Below are 19,220 nucleotides of genomic sequence, written 5' to 3' on the forward strand. Positions count from 1 at the left end.
GTTCCAGGAGATCTAAAGCTCCCTTTGTGGCCTCTGAGGGCATTTGTTCTCATACTTTTTAAAATAATAAAAATGAATCAGAGAGGAAGACAGAGACAAAAAGAAAAGGAGAGAAGAGGGGTGGGGTGGGGGAGGGTAAGGGGAAGGGGAGGGACACAAGGACCTGAACAGATATTTTTGTAAAAGTGAAAGGAACTGTATGGAAATGGGGGCCCAGCCTCTGGACCTACTGCACCTGCTGGGACATGCAAATAGAAACCACAGTGAGATAGCACCAAGTATGTCAGGACAATAGCTGCCCAAAAGACAAAAGAACAAGTGATTGGGAGAGTGTGGGGAAAGGGAACGAGGTTGGTCAGAATGCAAATTAGTGCAGCACCAGGGAAGACAGTGGGAGGGCTCCTCAAACACCTCAAGTGTAAACCATGCAAAGTTTCAAAGTTGTGACAACTAAAACCAGTACTGTGCCAGGCAAGCACAGTACCATTTATCCTTAGATCTGACTCTGCTGAACTGTGTGAGTTCCTTATAGGTTTTGGATACTAATCCTTTATTGGATTCTAGGAATGTATTCTGTCATTTTTGGTGGCTGACCTTTTTTTTTTTTTATTTCATTGATCATTTCCGTTGTTGTATTTTTAGTTTAGTGTAGTCTTACTTGCTTATTTCTGCCCTTTATTAGTTTCGCTTTTGGTGTAATAGCTGAAGGGCACAGCTTCAAATGACTGCCCCAGACCTCCTGCCTGGTCAGGCTGGAGAAATCACAGATGAACTTCCTAGAACAAATGGAAAATCCAACAGGTTCCAGCTAATTATTTCTTAAACCTTGAGTCTATTAAAACTAAGGTATCACAATTAGAAAAAACTGCCCTAAGAGCAATTTCATTTTAAATGAAGAAGAGCAGAGGGCTGAGGAGGTGGCTTAGCTAGTAAGTGCCTCCCCTGGACCAGTGAGGGCTTGAATTTGGATCCCTAGTGCTCATGTCAAAAATTTGAGCATGGTGAGTGAAAACAGGAAGGTTCCTGGAGCTTGCTGGTTAGTGACTCTAGCCAGTTGGTAAGTTCTAGGTAGGCTTAGCGCAAGACCCTGACTCGAAATCTAAGGGAGAGGCCTGGAGATATGACTCACAAGTTAAGAACACAGGCTGCTTTTCCTGAGGATCCAGCACCTACATAGTGGCTCACAGCATCTATAACTCCAACTCCAGGGTCTGGATGGCCCCTGGTTTGCAAGGACACAAACACATTCATGGTGCCTAGATATATATTCAGGCAACACACATATGCACCAAAGGTTTTTAAAAATGAAAAACAATGTATAAAGCAACAGAGGAAGAAAGCTAACATTGACCTCTGTTCACCATATGTTGTAGGCATACACACACACACACACACACACACACACACACACATACACACACACATACACATACACATACACACACACACATACACACACACACACATACACACACACACATACATACACACACACACACACAAGAAGTAGAAGAATCAAGGAGAATGGCTGCTGACAATTGAACTCTGATAAAATAGGCAAGGCTAGGAGGTAGGGGAAATGATTTCTATACTGGGCACAAGCACTAAAAAAGGGTCTTGACAATGACCATCTGACCAGGTCTAATAACAAAGAAGTAAAGCAAAAAGCATCCCAAAAATCTGAAGTGGGTGCTGATTTTAAATGTGTTAGTTTTGCATAAACCTTGGTTTCAATAAAAACAAGAAAAACAGAGGAAAGCTAAGAAGACCTCTTAGATTGGGTAGTATGTTAACAGATAGTAAATTTACTTATTTTCTCTTTCAAAGGGAATGTCCTTCAAAGTAGAAGGGGCAAAACAGCCCATGGGTCCATGTACTGTCAAACGTGATCACAAAGGATGTTGTGGAATTTAGAAATCAGAAGATTATTATCAGAAATTTAGAAACCAGAATATTATTATCAGAAGAAATTAGAAATCACATACAGGAAGGCTACTCCACTCAACAGAGCAAGCAAGTAGGCACTGGCAAATGTGGATTCATAAGATGGATGCAAGAGGTGTTAGAAAGGAGTTCAACAAGGGTTTCAGAGAGGAGCAGGCAGGAACCATGACTCCCGGGAACCGATTTCATCTTTTCTATTGGGAGCATCTTTAGCAGAGACTGGAGACAACTGAGGCACAATAAACACAACTTTCAGCTATATGTTTACCCTATTTTTTTTATTGTATGTTTGTTTTGAGACAGGGTCTCATATAGTCCTGACTGGTCTCAAGCTTGCTGTGTAGCCAAGATTGGCCTTAAGCTCCCTCACCCTGTGCCTGCCTTTCAAGTGGCAATATTATAGGCCAGGTTTACTGCTTGGCTGATCTCAGCAAGTATTTTAATGATGTCTTTGAGGAGGTTACAGTACTGTACAGCTAGAGAGTTTTAAATATCTGTTATCAGTTGCAGTTGAAACTAAATGTGAATTGACACATGGAATGGACATTGACGGGGGTGTCTGGCACTGGGGCTTGGCTGTTACCTCTTTCCACAATTTAGAAATAATAATATGAAACCAAGATGGCATGATCCTGGAGTGGGATAAGCATTTCAAAGGCTTTGAAAGATGTGGGCAGGACAGACAAGTTAAATAAGATAAGAGTTTTCTTGGTATAGATATAAAGAACTATCACCAGATTTTAGAAACTAGATTCTGCAAGTATAGGCTGGGAACACTTCTGAGAATGATAGCTACATGTATGGCTCCGCTATGGTTTCAACTCAACTGGTGCTATTTTAACTTTATTCAATGAAACTATAAAATCAAAATAAAGAAGTCCAGGTGTCCTGTAACTAGCCAGGCTCTATCTGAAGCAATGATTCAACTTTAGCAGCAACAGAAAGAAAGAAAGAAAGAAAGAAAGAAAGAAAGAAAGAAAGAGGAAGGAAGGAAGGAAGGAAGGAAGAAAGAAAGAAAGAAAGAAAGAAAGAAAGAAAGAGGAAGGAAGGAAGGAAGGAAGGAAGAAAGAAAGAAAGAAAGAAAGAAAGAAAGAAAGAAAGAAAGAAGTGGCCTCATGAAATTGGAAAGAAAGATGGTGCAAAGCAGGGTGGAGAGTGATGAGTTTACACCCTTAACTGCCATCTCAACTAGCAGGCTACAAGCACAAAGGTCCTTGCTATGAGTCTGGGGGCTGCCAGCTTATCAACAGGGAGATGTGCTTCAGCCTGGAGCTTCCACAGAAACAAATCAATGCCAAATAGGAGCAGCCAGCCCCCAGCATGGAAATAAATACTACATCTGCAGTCTCTGCAGCTTGCCCTGCTGGGAGACAGAAAGTGCAGGCATCACTTTATAAAGCTCAACAGTCATGCCAGCACTGGGGGTGGTGCAACAGCCATAGTGCTTGCCTGTAGGAAACAAGCACAGAGGTCCTCAGAGAGGTGATCATGGAGGGCAGGGAGGTGTGTGGCAACCAGGAGCTCACACAAAAACTGCCCCTGCTCCTGCAGTGTGACACATATACATACTGACACACTGCAGTTTCCAATGCCACTACCATGAATAAATATACAACAGAGAAGTGAGTAAGATGGAGGAATGGAATGGTGTGTGTACAGTGAAGAGACGCTACATCGGTGACAAATATGAGAAAGCTTCAGTGGACTGGGGATTGTGTAGTTGCTGAGAAGGGCTCATGGTGGTGTGCAGCAGCCTGGAACTTGTACAGACTCAGCCCCCAAAACACATTGGGCAGCCTCAGGATAGCCCTGGCTCTGAGCAATGACAGGATGTCTGGGATGAAGAACAGTTCACTTTCTGGATTTGATTTCCTTAAAAGATCTCTATGGTTCTCAATGCTCCTGGAGGCATGTGTATGTTTGAGGCCTGTGCTACCCCTGTAGTCTGTGCTACCCCTGGAGGCCACATTAGTGTCTGTTGTCAGGGTTGCCTTGGAATCCATGTTGATGTGGGTGGCTTATACTGTTGCCTGAGGCTATGTTGCTACCTGTGGTTCATGCTGCCACCAAGGCCATGTTTGGGTCTGTGGTCCTGTTGCAGCCGTGGGCTCTGTTGATGTCTGTGTGCTGTGTCACCAACAAAGTCCAGGCTAATGTCTGTGGTCTGTGCTACTGCCTGAAGCCATGTTGATGTCCAGGGGCTGGGCTGCTTCCAGGAACCATATTAGTGTCAGTGGTCTGTGTAGTGGCAGAGGGCCACGTTGATGCCCATGTACTGTCATGAGACCATGTTGAAGTCCATGACACAGTTGTCACCAGAAACTATGTGGAAGTCCATGATCTGAGCTCCCACTGACTGTAAAGGGCAAAATAGCTCCTTTTGCAGTGGTATCAATGACAGCAGTCTCACAGTTGAGAAAAAGAGACAGGAAGGAAGAGAACACTTATAAACTGTGATAAGGATGCTGATATGTAGCTCTCCACAATTGATAGCTTCTGGCATGGATGCAGGTAGGGAAGGACTCAGTGTTTCTTTTAAGGGTGCTGGTCACTGGGAGTTTGGCCATAGTATCTGGGGACCACTACATCATGAGAACTTCACTAAACTCATCCACTTAAAAACAGCATCAGGGAAGTTTCTATACAACATTACAGAGGTAGTAAATACATTTCTGACTGCTTATGTATTTAAATAAAAAAAACCATTCGGGTACAACAGATAATTAGGGTAACTAGCGGAACAGATGAAATCTATAACAAACATACAATATTACCTTGACAGGATATGAAAAAAGCTTCACAAAACCAAAGTCATCCCCAGTTGCTAAGAGGGAGCCATCTTTGGTAAGATTGGCAGCATTGACGTCAGTCACATCGCTGTGAGCAGGCCAGATTCCTTCACAGGTGGGCCCCAGGACACAGGTCCAGGTGTCCCATTCTATCTTCTCAGCCTGCAGGGAAGAACAGTGTGATCATTGTGTATAGCCTCATTTCTTCTTGTTGTATTTAAGAGGGATGATTTTTGGGACAGCAGGTATTTGTGCTGGGTGGTGAGATGCTCTAATTCTTAGCTGCCACTGTTGTCTGTCTTTCTTTTTTTCTTTTTTCTTTTTTTTTTATGAGCCAGGGTCTCATTCCATAGCCCAGGCTGGCCTTGAACATTACAAGTACACAAGCATTGTATCTAAAACCTGAGTTGCATACTTAATAACATCGTTTCTCACTAGGCAAACACTACTGTCAAATATACTCAAATGTTTTTTTCTACACCAAAAGCATACTTTGGAATTATGGAACTCTGAGAACAATAAAGGTTTGCGAGATTTTAAATAGATTTTTAATCACTATATAGTCTATGAACTAGGTCAGTTATTTTCAGCACACTGCAGGTAGCCATGTTTAACAGCACGCCTGACCTTCACCCCTTGGATGCCAATATTGTCCTCCTCCATGGACAATGACAAATTTTCCTGGAGGGAAAATTGCTTTCGGGTAGGAATTATTGAGCTAGTAGATAAAAAAATATTTTCTTACATTTGGTGTGTGTATATATATGCCTGTGAGTGGGGGTAGTCACATGCTACAGTGTATGTAGGGAGGTCAGACAATAGCTGTGGGAATCACTTGTCCCCTTGCATAGTGATGTTTCTGAGGACTGAACTAAGACTACCAGCCTTAGCAGCAGGTTCAGACTCTACATATTTCATAGGCCTGATCTCAGTTATTGAAAAATTACTTATGGGGCAAAGGGCATAAGAAAGACGTGGGAAAAAGAAAATAGTTTGACATTGGTCTAGTTGGACTTCTGTTTCAGAAGGCATCTTTCATTATCATTATGGAAAGTATTGCTTATTATTACAAATGAACACTGGGAAAATACCTAAAAAATTTACAGTTGTAAAAAGCATTGCACAAAATGGCATGATGAGGGGAAAGGGAAAATGTGCTGCCCCGTTAGTTAGCATACAGTGTCCTCAGGAAAACCAAACAGCAGAATACCATCACCATGACACAGGCAGCCCATTTCCTCAGCAGCTAGGAAAGCAGATCATTAGTTCATATGTAAGAAATTAAAGGTGTAAAAGTAGATGTGGCCTGCGTTCATAAGTTGACAGGTTTGATTAAAATCCATATTTTCAACCTACCATAAATATATGTCATTTATTTTCATTCTATGTTCACTGGTGCTTTGTCTACATGTTTGTCTGTGTGAGGGTGTCAGAAGCCCTGTTACTGGAGTTACTGCCATGTGTGAGCTGCCATGTGGATGCTAAGAATTGAGCCCAGATCTTCTAGAAGAGCAGCCAGTACTCTTAACCACTGAGCAAACTCTCCACCCCACAAATATCTTTTAAAATCTTTATGTAAGGCAGTTACCTCTGATGGCCTTATTGTGTGTTTTCTGCCTCTTGGAGCTTCAAAGAAAAGCTGTTCTTTGGCACCTGAATTAACTTGCAGTAATTTCCCTGTTACGGTAAAAATAAATGGTAGGAATAAAAGAACAAATTAAACTGTGCATTTATCATTTTGTTATAAAATACAAAGTATGACTGCCACAATTTTATTCATTCTAGTTAGTCTAATCAATTGAGTCAAAAGTATGTTACATTGTTCCAAAAAGCACATAACTATCAACACACAACATGGAATAATCCCCAAAACTCTTAATTTAAAAAATATGGACCTCATAAAATTTGACCTTGAGTGTCTGTCAAGGAACAAGAATCTAGTTTGCTGTTTTCTCAGCAGCACTAACATGAACTCCATTTTTAAAAAGATTTTTTTATTTTTACGTGCATTGATGTTTTGCATGAATATATGCGTGTTCAAGTGTGTCAGAACCTCTGGAACTAGAGTTATAGACATTTGTGAGCTGCCACATTGAACCCTGGTCCTCTGGAGGAGCAGCCAGTTCTCTTAACTGCTGAGCCATCTCTCCAGCCTCAAGGTCTAATTTTACAAAATAAAATTTCCATTCATTTACCCCACTGCTGTCTACTAAGAGGTAAAGGCAAATAGCCTGTCATGAGTCTGGCATCAGAAGTGAGATCCATGTGGGCACTGCATTTGCTTAGTTCTAAGTTCTAAATCTGCCTTTCAAGTTAGGGACACACAAAGCAAACTACAAATACTGACCCTTCCAACTTTGTCTTATCTGCAAACTTCAAAAGGAGAAAAAGGCTATCCTCAAACAACTGAGTGACTGGCCTTTCAGCCGTTCTGATATACAAGTATGACCTCATCACTGATGTTGAAAAAGATTCAGCTTCCAAATTCTCCTCTGAGGGCAGCATCCTTCATGACTGGAAAATGTCCTATGTTAGAGAATGGTGTCTACTATTTTTCTGTAATGGTTTAATTATGGAAAAATTTCAATCAGGCTTGGACATGAGAATAGTTTAGAGAACCACAATGTGTCCATGGTCCAGCTTCCACAACTAGGAAGTCCCTTGACTCGAGACCCTCTATTGACTGCCTCAGCCCAGACATCATGTATTTGCTCCGCAAATAATTTACATAAAATGCTATTTCCCCTTTCCCCTACAACTGTGTATCTAGGAACTTTGAGGTGCTCTTGGAAAAATCAATACCTAAAGATTCCTCTGTGGTTTGCATGCATGCGGTTTACATGTTATCTGTTACACTTGTTACATGGTCTGACCTGAGGAAGGTCTAAGTGAGTGTTTTCAAGTGATAAACTAAGAAATGAAGTTCTCCAGTCCCTTCACTGCTGATCCTAATAGTTTCGCATTTGGTAAATTATCACATGACTGGGGGTGGGGCCGCACTCAGCCTCTGAGGCTTGAAGGATCTGAAAGAGGAACATGTGAAATAGACAAGATTTGCATAATATGTGATAAACAGGAGAATGGAGAAAAACAAAGCAAGAAATGAGGGCAGTTAAAGGCGCTTTCCCTGCTTAGCATTAGAAGGAATCGAGCAACCATTACTTTTCTAATGAACTAAACAAATCTGCAAAGAAATTATATTATTAGGACTTTCAAAAATGGCTATAAAATATGTGGGAAACAAAATTCAGACAAGCCATTTTTCTGAATGACTTTTGAGATAGAAGGTACAGACAGAAAACTCAGTTCTCACGGCATCTCAACAGCTCATTTTACTATCTATAGCTTTAAAAGGACCATAATTTATAACTAACCTCCTAATACTGAGCTAGCTAGGTGAGGAACTGACTGCAAGGGAGTTAGAGATTCGAGAGAGGCAAGCCCGAGCAGTGCCAGACATCTGTAGGCGATCAGCTGGCCACCCCTCCACAAGAAGCACCTCTGCTGAAGGCCAGTTTACCTCGGAGCTGATGCTGGCCCAGGAGGAGCCACGCCCACACTAGGCTAGGCAATCAAAAATCTGTTTCTCTCAGGAAGTTGCCATCAGGGCTGCTGAATCTGTGGGTGCCCAGCTGAGATGAGATGTGGATTTTAGAACTGAGAGTAACATTTGGGGGCAACTGAGACTGGACAGCATGCAAATGAATTCTTCTCTTCTCCTCCCCCCTCTCCCTCCCCCCTCCTCTTCCCCCCTCCCCCTCCTCCCTTGCAAGGTATAATATGACTTAAAAACAATTTTTTAAAAAAGAAAACCATAATTATGGGTATGTGTTTTCTCCCTTTTTAAAATTATTACAAGAAGAAACATTTAGGTCACCACTCTTTCATTCCCTCTGCCTGCTGTGCAGTTTTTTTCTTTGCTTTCTCTTCCTATTTCTGCCCACGAGTGCATGTATACATACACACAAATACACCTACACACAAACATACATACACACAAACATCCACACATGCACAGAAACATACACATACACACACACATACAAACACACGCACACAAACATACCCACACACAAATACACCTACACATAAACATACACACAAACACATATACACAAACATACACACATACACACATACACACAAATATACACAAACATACACAAATATTCACACATACACAGAAACATACACACAAATACAAACATAACATACATATATAAACATACACATACACAGAAACATACATACACATACAAACACCCAAACACATCCATACCCACACCCACACCCACTGAAATCTGAGGACAAGGAGCAGATGCAAAGATGAAAAAGTCTGCACTTTTCATCCATATATTACTGCCCCAAATAATAGAAGGTGAATTATTTCAGAATCCATATTTTTATCACTAGAAAAGTCTGCTTACATAGAAAACAGGGCAGACAAACAAAACAAGCAAGCAAGCAAACAAACCAAACTGACCAACAACCAAACAATCAAACAACCAAACAATGTCCTCACTGCTAAGGAGAGAGAGCCAGTCACCCAGAGCAAAAGCCACATGCATTAGCCTGGTTGCCACATCATACTATGGTTGTACAACTCAGAATAATTCCAGACTTGTACTACATGAATCAAACCAATGTACTATATGAACCAAAACAATGCCAGGCCATTTGCTGTGAAAAGAGAAATGAAGTGTCTTGTAAGGGCTCCAACTGTTGATTGCCTAAGATCATATAGTCCTACAGTTTTCAGAAATGAACTTTTGCTATCTAGAATAAACCCTGTGTTTTATCTCGTCCCATGTATTCTTTTCTCCAGTGTTCCATGCATGAGCTTTCATTTGGGGCACTGATGTTCCTGCAAAAGCAAATGAGCTGTGGTTGCCATGGACACGAGGACTGCTGAAGCTGAGGCTGCGCCTGCACCTACACCATCCCTACTCCTGCCAAGCCAGCTGGCTCTGGCAAATGCTTTCACTATTCTGATGAGATGAGATGAATAAACAAACTCCTGCATCTAAATCTTGCTCTTTACCCTGTCCATGTTCTCTGGGTCTCTGCTACCAAAAGCTAGGCTGGTCTTGGGGAGCATGGCATTTTCCTGAGATGTAGCACCTTGGGACCTGGCATGACATAGAGTTCACAGCTGACGGGACTGTAGTTAAAGTAGGCAAGTGGTATGGGTGCACCTGCTCCTATTCTCCAGATGGCACAGACTTTAGAGATAACACATATTCTACTTGCTCTGAAACCATAGGGACCACGGGGTCTGCTCCTATTCTCAAGACAGAGTAGTTTTTAGAGATCACATGTATTCTACTCTGCTCTCAAGCTATATGGACCACTGGTCTGACACCTTCACTGACGGAAGGACCAGAGAGGGAGGTCAGTGCTTCTTCAGAAACCCTGGCCTCTCCCTCCTTGTGCTCCGAGTGCCTCCCCAGTCCTGGAGGCTAGCCTTGGGTAGAAGAAAGGGCAAGGTATTGCACCTCTCTTCCTCCCTTTTCAAGTGATGTCTCCATTTTGAGGTATTTTATAAGACCCTCTCTCAGTGCTCCCCCTCTCCCATAGCAACAACACTGCCAACAGTCCTACCGACCATGAGATCCACCTTCTCCATTCCTGGGCATATACCCAAGGCTGAAATGAAAACAGGGTCTTGGAAAGATACTTGTGCACCAAGATTCATAGCATTGTCATAATGGCTAAAGTGTGGAGGCAACCTAGGTGTGTATCAATAGATAAACATGCAAGCAAAATGTGAGACAGACATATAGCCTGCTATCATCTGCCTTAAGGGAATTCTGACATAGGACATTGCATGGATGATTCCTGAGGACACCATGTGGAGGGAAGTGAGGTAGTAATGAGAAGACAGTGTTGTGTGTTTTCACTAAGATGAGGTACATAGAGAAAGTAGCTATTTCTAGGGACTGACAGGAGAGCTACTGTGTGCTGGGTTGAGAATTCTAGTCTCACAAGAGGAAGTGAGTTTTGGAGGTGAGTAATGATAATAGCCATACAACAATGAGAATATTCTCTGTGCATGAGCTGGTATATTTAATAATGATAACATGTTTATATATTTTGCATTTGAAATTACTTTAAAATCTTCCAAATAAAAATTTCATACATCCCACTTTTCTGTTGCTCTTTCACTTCCAACATAAAATGGCTGAAGGGTTTCATTCCCCTAGCAATGACTAGGAAAGGGAATCAATATTCCACATAACACACAGTATATGGTGGTGTGTGCGGTGAACTCAGAACAGTCATCTTACTCCATCTTACACAGAGAGAGAAGGAATAGGAACATCACTGCCTTCTTGAGTCTTTAAGACAATAGAGCAGAGAATACAAAAGAAGAGGGTGGTGAGAGGCAGCTCTTCCCACTCGATTCTTGGCCTCACGAAGGTAAGGTGACTCAAGTTGCTGACCACGGATCCCATCTCATGCCCTTGACTCTGTCTGACCTGAAGCCTGGGGGACTTATGTGATTTCCCTTGCTCTTGTTGGGACTGGCACCTTTTACAGTAAGTTACATGTTTTTCTTTCTACTGACTGTACTGCAAAAACTCCCACAGGTTATAAAGCTCAAACAAAGTTCAAATTCTAGTGCAGCACAGCTAAACATCTGCCTGGCCCAGTCTGAGACTATCTCAAAAAATACTTAAAATGAAGTATGATTTATTAAATAACTACATATTTATTAAATATAACTAATTAAATAAAAATAGCAGTGTCTCTGCAGGAACCTCTTCCTGGGTCAGACTCTTGTCGCCTCTCTCTGACTTTCATCAGTTGATTTTGGGAATGCCCCAATGAAAATAACCTGCAGATACCCAGTGCCTCCAGAACAAACTCAGCATGGATGAGTGTGATGTAAGAGTCCCTTTTGACTCTGTCCTTGTCTGGATTTCCACATCCCTTCCTCCTACCCGCTCAGCCAAGGGTTCCTCACCACTTCTTAACTATCCACTGGTCCTCCTCCCAGTTTGGCACCACATTCCATTTGCTGGGTGATCCCCTTCTTAACTTTGCTATGTGGTGAGCCATATCTACATAGACATCTTGGATTTCCCTTGGAGCTATCTCCTCAGAACAGACACAGCACAGACCACAAGAGACTATGACTTCTTTGCAAGTGAGGATCCTGCCCACTCCTAAATGTGTGCTCTGGACTCTTAGCATCAACCATGTCTCCAGACAGAATCTAACAGTGACATGCTGTGTAGCACTTACAGGGACTCATCCCATGCCTACATCATTGTGTTCTTATATTCTTTCAAAACTAGCCCATTTCCCTCCCTAAATTATAAGGTTTATAGAGAATAGAAGCCAAGTCTTACTTCTAGATCCACATTTTCTGACTTAAGACTTTGTAAATGGTAGATGCTAGATGTATTAAATAGACAGGCCTTCACGGTTTTGTGGAAGTAACTTGGCAGACACAAAGGGGAAGCTAGGCGCTTTGGAGAAAGATAAATTCAGGTGAGCTGAGTATAGCTTTCTATCTCTGCCAAGAGCTGAAAATTGCTTGAGACATCAGGGGCTGAATTCCCGGAGAGGGTCCTGGTCAGGAAGGATGAGTAGATAAAAGCAAGGACAGATCATATGCAACGCAAAGCATGGCAACTCAACGTACCACAGGCTTTCTTGATCTTAAGCCACAGTGACTTCCATTAATAATGAGATGCTTATGGAACAGAAAAATTCTCAAAGTGTTAACAGTAATGGCTCCTGGGAGGTCAGGTTAGCCTGGGCTGTTGGGTTATCCTCATACACTGCCATGGATCTTCTTCCTGTTTTTTACTAAAACTCAATTCCATTCTCTCTGGAAATGATGCATGAGTTTAAGTTTTATCTTAAAAACCACAACCTGTTTTACCTCTAGAGTCCCAGTCAATGTGTGTGATGTAACTAGAAGCTCCTTTACAGATGCCAACCCTCTTGCTTGTAAGCACGTTGTAGATATCCACGAAGTTATCATGAGATGCCACAGCAAGGTATTTTCCTGTATCTGTAGAGACACAGTAACAGAACACAAGTTCACCTCCAGGAACATAAGATTTTGAGGTGGGAGAAAGGTCAAAGAAACTTTTAGAATAGTCCATTTTTATATAAAAAATGATTTAAAGATTGCTATTTTTTTTTAAGTATTACTGCCATCTTCACCTTTTGAAAATTTTATATCAGAGATCATTTCTTTTCTGTGATGGAAGGAGAGCATGTCTTCCACTGTGTCAGCATTCACCACCAAGAAACTTCCATCATTCAATCCAACTGCTAGGGCTTTCCCATCAGGGGAGAAAGCACAACATCTTCCTCCTACAAAAGGACCGAAGAGAATCATAATTGAGCACTTGGCTGTTGAGTAAAGCAGATGGAGACACAGGAGAAATATGCATGTGTATGCACTCACATGCTTACATGTAACTGGGCCTTTAGCACCGCCACCCAGGTGGGAGTTAAAATGTCATCATTTGGGGAATAGTGAGATGGTCCTGTGGGGAAGAGCACTTCTTATGTAAGCCTGACAACCTGAGTTTGAACCTGAGAATCCATGGTAGAAGGAGAGGACCAACTTCCAAAAGTTGTCTGTAGATATCATGTGTATGTGTGTACATACAACATAATAAATGTATATTTTTAAATCTTTGAAAAATAGCATAATTTAAATGTCTTCTTCCCTCCAGAGTATCAAAATCATATTTTAGGGCTGGAGAAACAGCTCAGAGGTTGACAGCACTTGCTGCTCTTACAGGACCTCAGTATGGTTCCCAGCACCCATGTCAGTAATCGGCTCTCCACTCCCTGTAACTACAGCTTCAAGTACTCTGACATGCCCTTATTTGGGCACCTGCACGCACATGTACATTCCACAACACAGATACACACAATTAAAAAATAAATCTTAAAATACATTTTCATTTTCCATAATGTTTTTCCACTTATTTCTTTATCTTGGAGTATCTGGGCTTTTTAAGGTAGGTAGGTGAGCCGGTGCAGGAGAGGGTTAGGTAGATAGCATAGCTCTCTGAGAAAAGAGGACACATTTAAGAACATGAGTTCTCCAATAAAACTTCTAGAAACCATTTTTTTTTTTTTTTTGGACATCATGACTGGAAACACATTTTTTTTTTTTTTAAAATTTAGAAGCCCTCTTAATTTTAGTTTTTCTGCTTCATGGATCATAATGCAGTCAAGAGGTAGAAGATTTGAGATGACACAGTCCAAGCCATGCTGCTTTGTGCTGGAACAGCTCAATCTGGCTTCCATAGGGAGCCACACCTGTGCTGATAGATGGTGAAGCTATGTAAAGCTAGTAACTTGGAACTGGCTTATGTAAGCAATCTCTCTACTCATTTGTCCAGTTAATGCTTACCTTCTGTGAGTCTGTCAAGTCACTGTAGTGAGACAGTGAAAAGACCAGCTAGCCCTGGGGACAGTCATCAGGGTAGGTGAACCATAATTTACCATACAATTTAGGCCACAGTTTAGAGCAAAAGGAGAGATATTTATACCAGGATAGCAAGGGAAACTAGAGGAATTGTTATCTAAGATGCAGCAACAGTTGCTCTTTTGAACCAATATTTAACCTAAAGAATAAAGTCCACTGACTAGCTTCTACCATAAGGCACTAGTTTCATTTTGCAATGCAAGTTAGTGGGCAAATGATTCAATTATTCAGAGCATGGCTCTGAATTTGGTTGAAATCCTTGCCCCACCCGCTGCCAAGTTGTAAGAGTCCAGGGTAAAGTGAGGCTATGTGGGGAGTTAGTGACAACCAGTGTGCAGGCATGAGGCCACCGTGCTGCAGTGTGCACTGCTTCACTACTCACTAAGTAGATGATGCTGGACAAAGTACTATAGTAACCTGTCTCCATTTTCTGATCTGTAAGTGATATGAATGGTAGCCTTATGCACCAGGTCTCTGCAGAATAAAGGTGATGTACCAGTGTGGTCTCTGGCTCACACTGATACTACCAGTCAGTATGATTTCATTTGGCATTGTTCCTTTAGAATATGCCCTTATGTCTCTGCATACAGAATGACCCAGTACAAATATTGAAAGGACAGAGCCCAAGCTCAGCCCTTCCTGTCTTAAGAATTTTTGTTAGACCTCAAGGCTCAGCTCTCTTGTTGCTTCCCTAAGAAAGCAGTGCGAGGTGGCAAGTCTGAGCTGAGCTTCTGTGGCCTCTTGCTCATGTGGGGTCTTCATCTACTCTCTGCCTGAAGCTGGCAAGTGGTTTGTGTCAGAGGCCCCCTTGCCTCTTGGCGTCTGGGTGGGTCCAGGATGGAGTTTGTAAGACTGGAAGGTAGAGAACTGGCAGGCTGAACTGTCTGATCCTCCAGGCACCTCCTGAAATGCCACCATCTCAGACACTCCACCAACCACTCTGTCCTTTTGTCTTTTAAAGCTCAGAACTTTCGAGGACACCTGCAGTTACTGGTGGCACCACAGTGCATATTCCTTGTCATTTCTTTAAACCCTACCCACTCCTTTATAAAGAATCCTATTTTTAGGCCCTTCTCAAATTACCTGAGTAAGCAGGCCAGCTGCTGCTGGGAGTCCTTTCAAATCTTGTCTGTATCTGATTCTAAAGACGAGACTGTTCTCTGTGGGCTCTTAGGGCCTGACATACAGAGGTACTCAAGAAGCATTTGGTGAACTGTTATCTCTTGGCAGATGCCTGTATTGTGTGCAGATGTCCAACACACATTTATGACTTCAAAAAATATTTTTTTCTACCAAACTGACTTTCTACTTTCCATAAATGCTGGAGACTGTTAGTCATAGATATAATTAGTGTTTTTCTCCCGTTGTTTTGTTTTTACAAGCTGACACACTTCAGCTCTCAATGAGAAGAGAACACAGGGGCAAGCAAGCACGTGTAGTTCAAGCAAAGTGAATGGGGCTGGGGCACTCTGAGATCAGACTAGCGTTCTGGAAAGTCTCCATGCACTCTTAATTTTCACTGCACAGTGAACCCTGAATTGCCTTGCTCATATTTTTGGGATTGTAACAGGTGCTCTCATTAAACAGTGGTTGAATGAGTAAGTGAGTGAGTGAACCTAACATAGTCTGTTGCCTGTAAACAGACACCTTTACCTGTGAGGAGATGTCTTATGTACCTTTTTTAAGTTTCCGTACAGCCAGCATGCGGTGCTGGGAGGATAATTCCCAGATCCGAAGTGTTTTGTCATCACTTACTGTCGCGCAGATGGGCAGGAGCGGGTGTGCTGCCAGCCCCCACACTTCCCCTTCCATGTGTCCCTGTGGAAGAGGAAAGAAGGCAAAGTAAACCCATGCTTTCTGCCCAGCTGAGAGCACCTCAAGCTGAAAGTGCCTCAGACAGGTGAACACATGAATAAACAGCTCCCTTCAGCCACAATGGCCACACTATTTCATTTCTTATGAATGACCTTTAAGCTAGGTGTTTCTGAGACAAATCATTTTTTTTCCAGAAAGTAAAGCATAGTGCTCACTGCTTATGGATAGCAGATGTTTTCTCACCTAGCAACAAATATCCAGGTACATGGTAAACTTTCCACCCCTCACCCTTGTTTTGTGTATGTGTGCACATAAGGATGATTACAGTGTTTCTATTCTTTATGTGTGAAGGTCGAGGTTAACATTGGCTGTCTTCTTTAATTGCTCTTTACCTTTGGCAAGGCTGGCTGACCAATGAACTCCAGGGAAATACTTGTCTCTGCCTATCTCCAGCCCCCAGCTTTGGAGTTAGAGATGTATGCCACTACACCTAGATTTTTAAGTGGGTACTGGGGATCCAAATTCAGGTCCTCATGGCTGCACAACAAACACTTCACCAAATGAGAAATCTCCCTAGATCCTTATCCTGCTTTATATAAATACACTATGTAAACACATTATGGTAAAACGACTTAATCCCATTGACACCTAGTACTGCCTTTTATGAGTACACACTATAAAGTGTAGGTGCCATCCACCCTTGTCATGGAACTAGACAGCAATACTCTCGTTTATACACTTGTAGTCCTTCAAATGCAGTGGGTTGGGTTTCTCCTGTCCCAATACTGAGGACTGAACTTAGAGCCTCATGCATGCTACTCAAGCATTTTACCACTGAGCTACAAGATGCATTTAGTCTGGCTGAGAAGAAATAAACCTAAATTCGGACTTGGAAAATCATGTTGCAGCACAGACTCAGCATTTGTTCATACGCTGGTGTGCCTGTGTATGAATCATGTCTATGTCCATACCTCCAGGCTCCCTACTGGGATGCCTCCTAGAGGACCTTAAACCTCTAATCCTGGTGCCTGATTTAAAGGCTTCTAGACTCATACTCCTTTGCGATCAAACTTGTTCACAATACCCATTATATAATGACTTTAAATGGCCGCCTAATGTCACTTTTGATCATATCATTATAAGGGGTCTTTACAACTATTGCTAGTGATCTGGAAGATGGAAGGAGGTTTCCTATGTCCAGGCTTCTTCTTACCTTCACTCCAAACTTTCTCTCTGTGCTTCCTTGTTTCCCAATTCAGCTCCTTCTAGCTATGAAATCTCAACTAGACAAAACTTCCACCGTCCTTGATCCAGCTAACAAGCCTCTTCCTTGGCTTCTTCAGCTTACCCTATTTCCTAGCCTCTTCAGCTTCCTGTCCTCTTCTAACTTCCTCTCTAACCATCCCACAGGGAGGGACATCACTCCCAAATCACCCTTCAGCCAATCTCCTAGGCCTGGTCATGGATAACTGAAGGGGCCCAAGCTTCCTTGACCAGATCACTACCATCACTAACAGGGAGCCCTGTGTAGTCATTATGCTATCAGATCAACCATCTTCCTCCTTTTGGATACTGGGGTCACTTACTTGGTCCTGATGTTGTTTTGGGGATCTACCTCTCAGGGTAGGGGGGTAGCCTTACCAATCTTACCAAACCCTTTAGTTGCATTTTTAGGGGTGTTCCTCTCACCTATTCTTTTCTGGTAGTGCCATGTAGCCTCCCTCAGCCTTGAGCAGGTTGGCTCAGCCCTGTTCTGCCTCTGTGAAGGAGACCACCTAGGGTGGAGTCTTCCGACCTACATAGGTCTATTGTTCTGACACCTCTGTGCTTTTCTCCAAGATGCTGCTACCTGCTGAGTGGCTGAACCTGTCTTCCTGAGCCGATCCTGAATAAGCAACAGCCTGGTGACCAACTGCTGACAGCCTGGCCACAAAGCATCAAGAACCTGGTGTGGTGGGGCATGGGCCTTCCCCCTTCATAAGCTCAGACTCTTAAGTAAACTTTGAGCCTTGATCAGTATCTTGTCTCGGTCTTGTTATTTCTCTCGACATTTCCTCCCATGCAGCCCCAGCCTCCCCTTCAGGAACCTGGTTCATGTAGCTGCAGGCAGCTACAGTGCCATTGTGTCCTGTCCCCTTATTAGGAAGGAATCTTCTAGCCAAAGTGGGAGCCTCTATTTCTTTTGTCCCCACACCATTCACCTAAACTCAAGCTTGCCAGCAGTCCCTCTCCGCCTTCTTCTAGCTACCCAACCTACTGGCTCTGACATGTCATTTTCTTTGCCAGCCCCCGAGGTGGACCCCCAAGTCTGGGACATCCAGAACCCCTCTGTTGCTAAACACCATTCCTCTGTTGTCATCCAATTACAGGATTCTACCTAGTACATCATGCAAGCTCAGTATCCCCCCTCTCTCCAGAGCCTCAGGGGATATAAGCCTCTCCTTGACCTCCTAAGAAAAAAAGTTCCCTATCCCACTTCTTCCCCTTTTAATACCCACTATACTTGAAGTTAAGAAACCCAACAGGTCCTATCTCCTGGTTCAAGATCTCAGGCTCCTTAATTTTGCAGTGGTTCCTCTCCATCCTGTTTTGGCTAACCCTTATATGCTTCTTTCCACTATCCTCTCAGGGACTTATTTCTCAGGCCTAGATCTCAAGGATGTATTCTTTTCTATCCCCCTAGAAGCCCAGTCACAAACCATCTTTGCCTTTACCTGGACTGACCCTGACACCCATGTCTCTACCTAACTCACCTTGACTATTCTACTTCAGGACTTTTGGGATAGCCCATAACTGTTTGGTCAGGTCCTGGCTTCTGACTCTTTGTCTTTTCCTAGATCTAAGCTTATTCAGTATGTTGATGACATTGTCCTCTGTGGTCCCTCTCTACAAATTAGCCAAACCAATACCTGTGCTCATCTAAGTTTCCTATCCAGCTGATGCTATATCTTACCTTCTAAGGTTCAATTGCTCACCCCTCAGGTCACCTACTATGGACTAACACTCCAACCTACAAAGCCATTACCTTAGACAGAAAAACCTAATCCAGTCTCTAGCAGTCCCCTCTACTAAAGAGGAGATTTTTATCATTCCTAAGAATATCTTGCTTTTTACATTCCTGGGTTCCTTCCTTTTCCCTCCTTTCTTGCCCCTTATATGAAGCAGCCTTAGGGCTGACACAGGAACGTCTTCTCAAACCTGTTATT

The 19,220-nt window shown here is 42.7% G+C and overlaps 1 protein-coding gene across 9 annotated transcripts in view; it reads right to left on the bottom strand.

Annotated features, from left to right (window-relative positions):
* Positions 1 to 19,220, bottom strand: part of Eml6 (echinoderm microtubule associated protein like 6) — a 283,002-nt gene that overhangs the window by 36,302 nt on the left and 227,480 nt on the right. For all 9 annotated transcript variants that reach the window (XR_001779999.2, XM_017314517.2, XM_017314513.2 and 6 more), the window contains 5 exons: positions 15,876 to 16,017; positions 12,915 to 13,067; positions 12,628 to 12,759; positions 6,322 to 6,410; positions 4,719 to 4,895 (listed from right to left, as the gene is read on the bottom strand). Coding sequence is in view for 8 of the 9 variants with exons in the window: in XM_017314517.2 (XP_017170006.1) it covers positions 4,719 to 4,895; positions 6,322 to 6,410; positions 12,628 to 12,759; positions 12,915 to 13,067; positions 15,876 to 16,017 (693 nt within the window). In the remaining variant the exon portion in view is untranslated. The remainder of the gene's footprint in view (positions 1 to 4,718; positions 4,896 to 6,321; positions 6,411 to 12,627; positions 12,760 to 12,914; positions 13,068 to 15,875; positions 16,018 to 19,220) is intronic.

The sequence above is a fragment of the Mus musculus genome, chromosome 11 (assembly GCF_000001635.26).
Source record: "Mus musculus strain C57BL/6J chromosome 11, GRCm38.p6 C57BL/6J".
NCBI classification, from domain to species: Eukaryota; Metazoa; Chordata; class Mammalia; order Rodentia; family Muridae; genus Mus; species Mus musculus.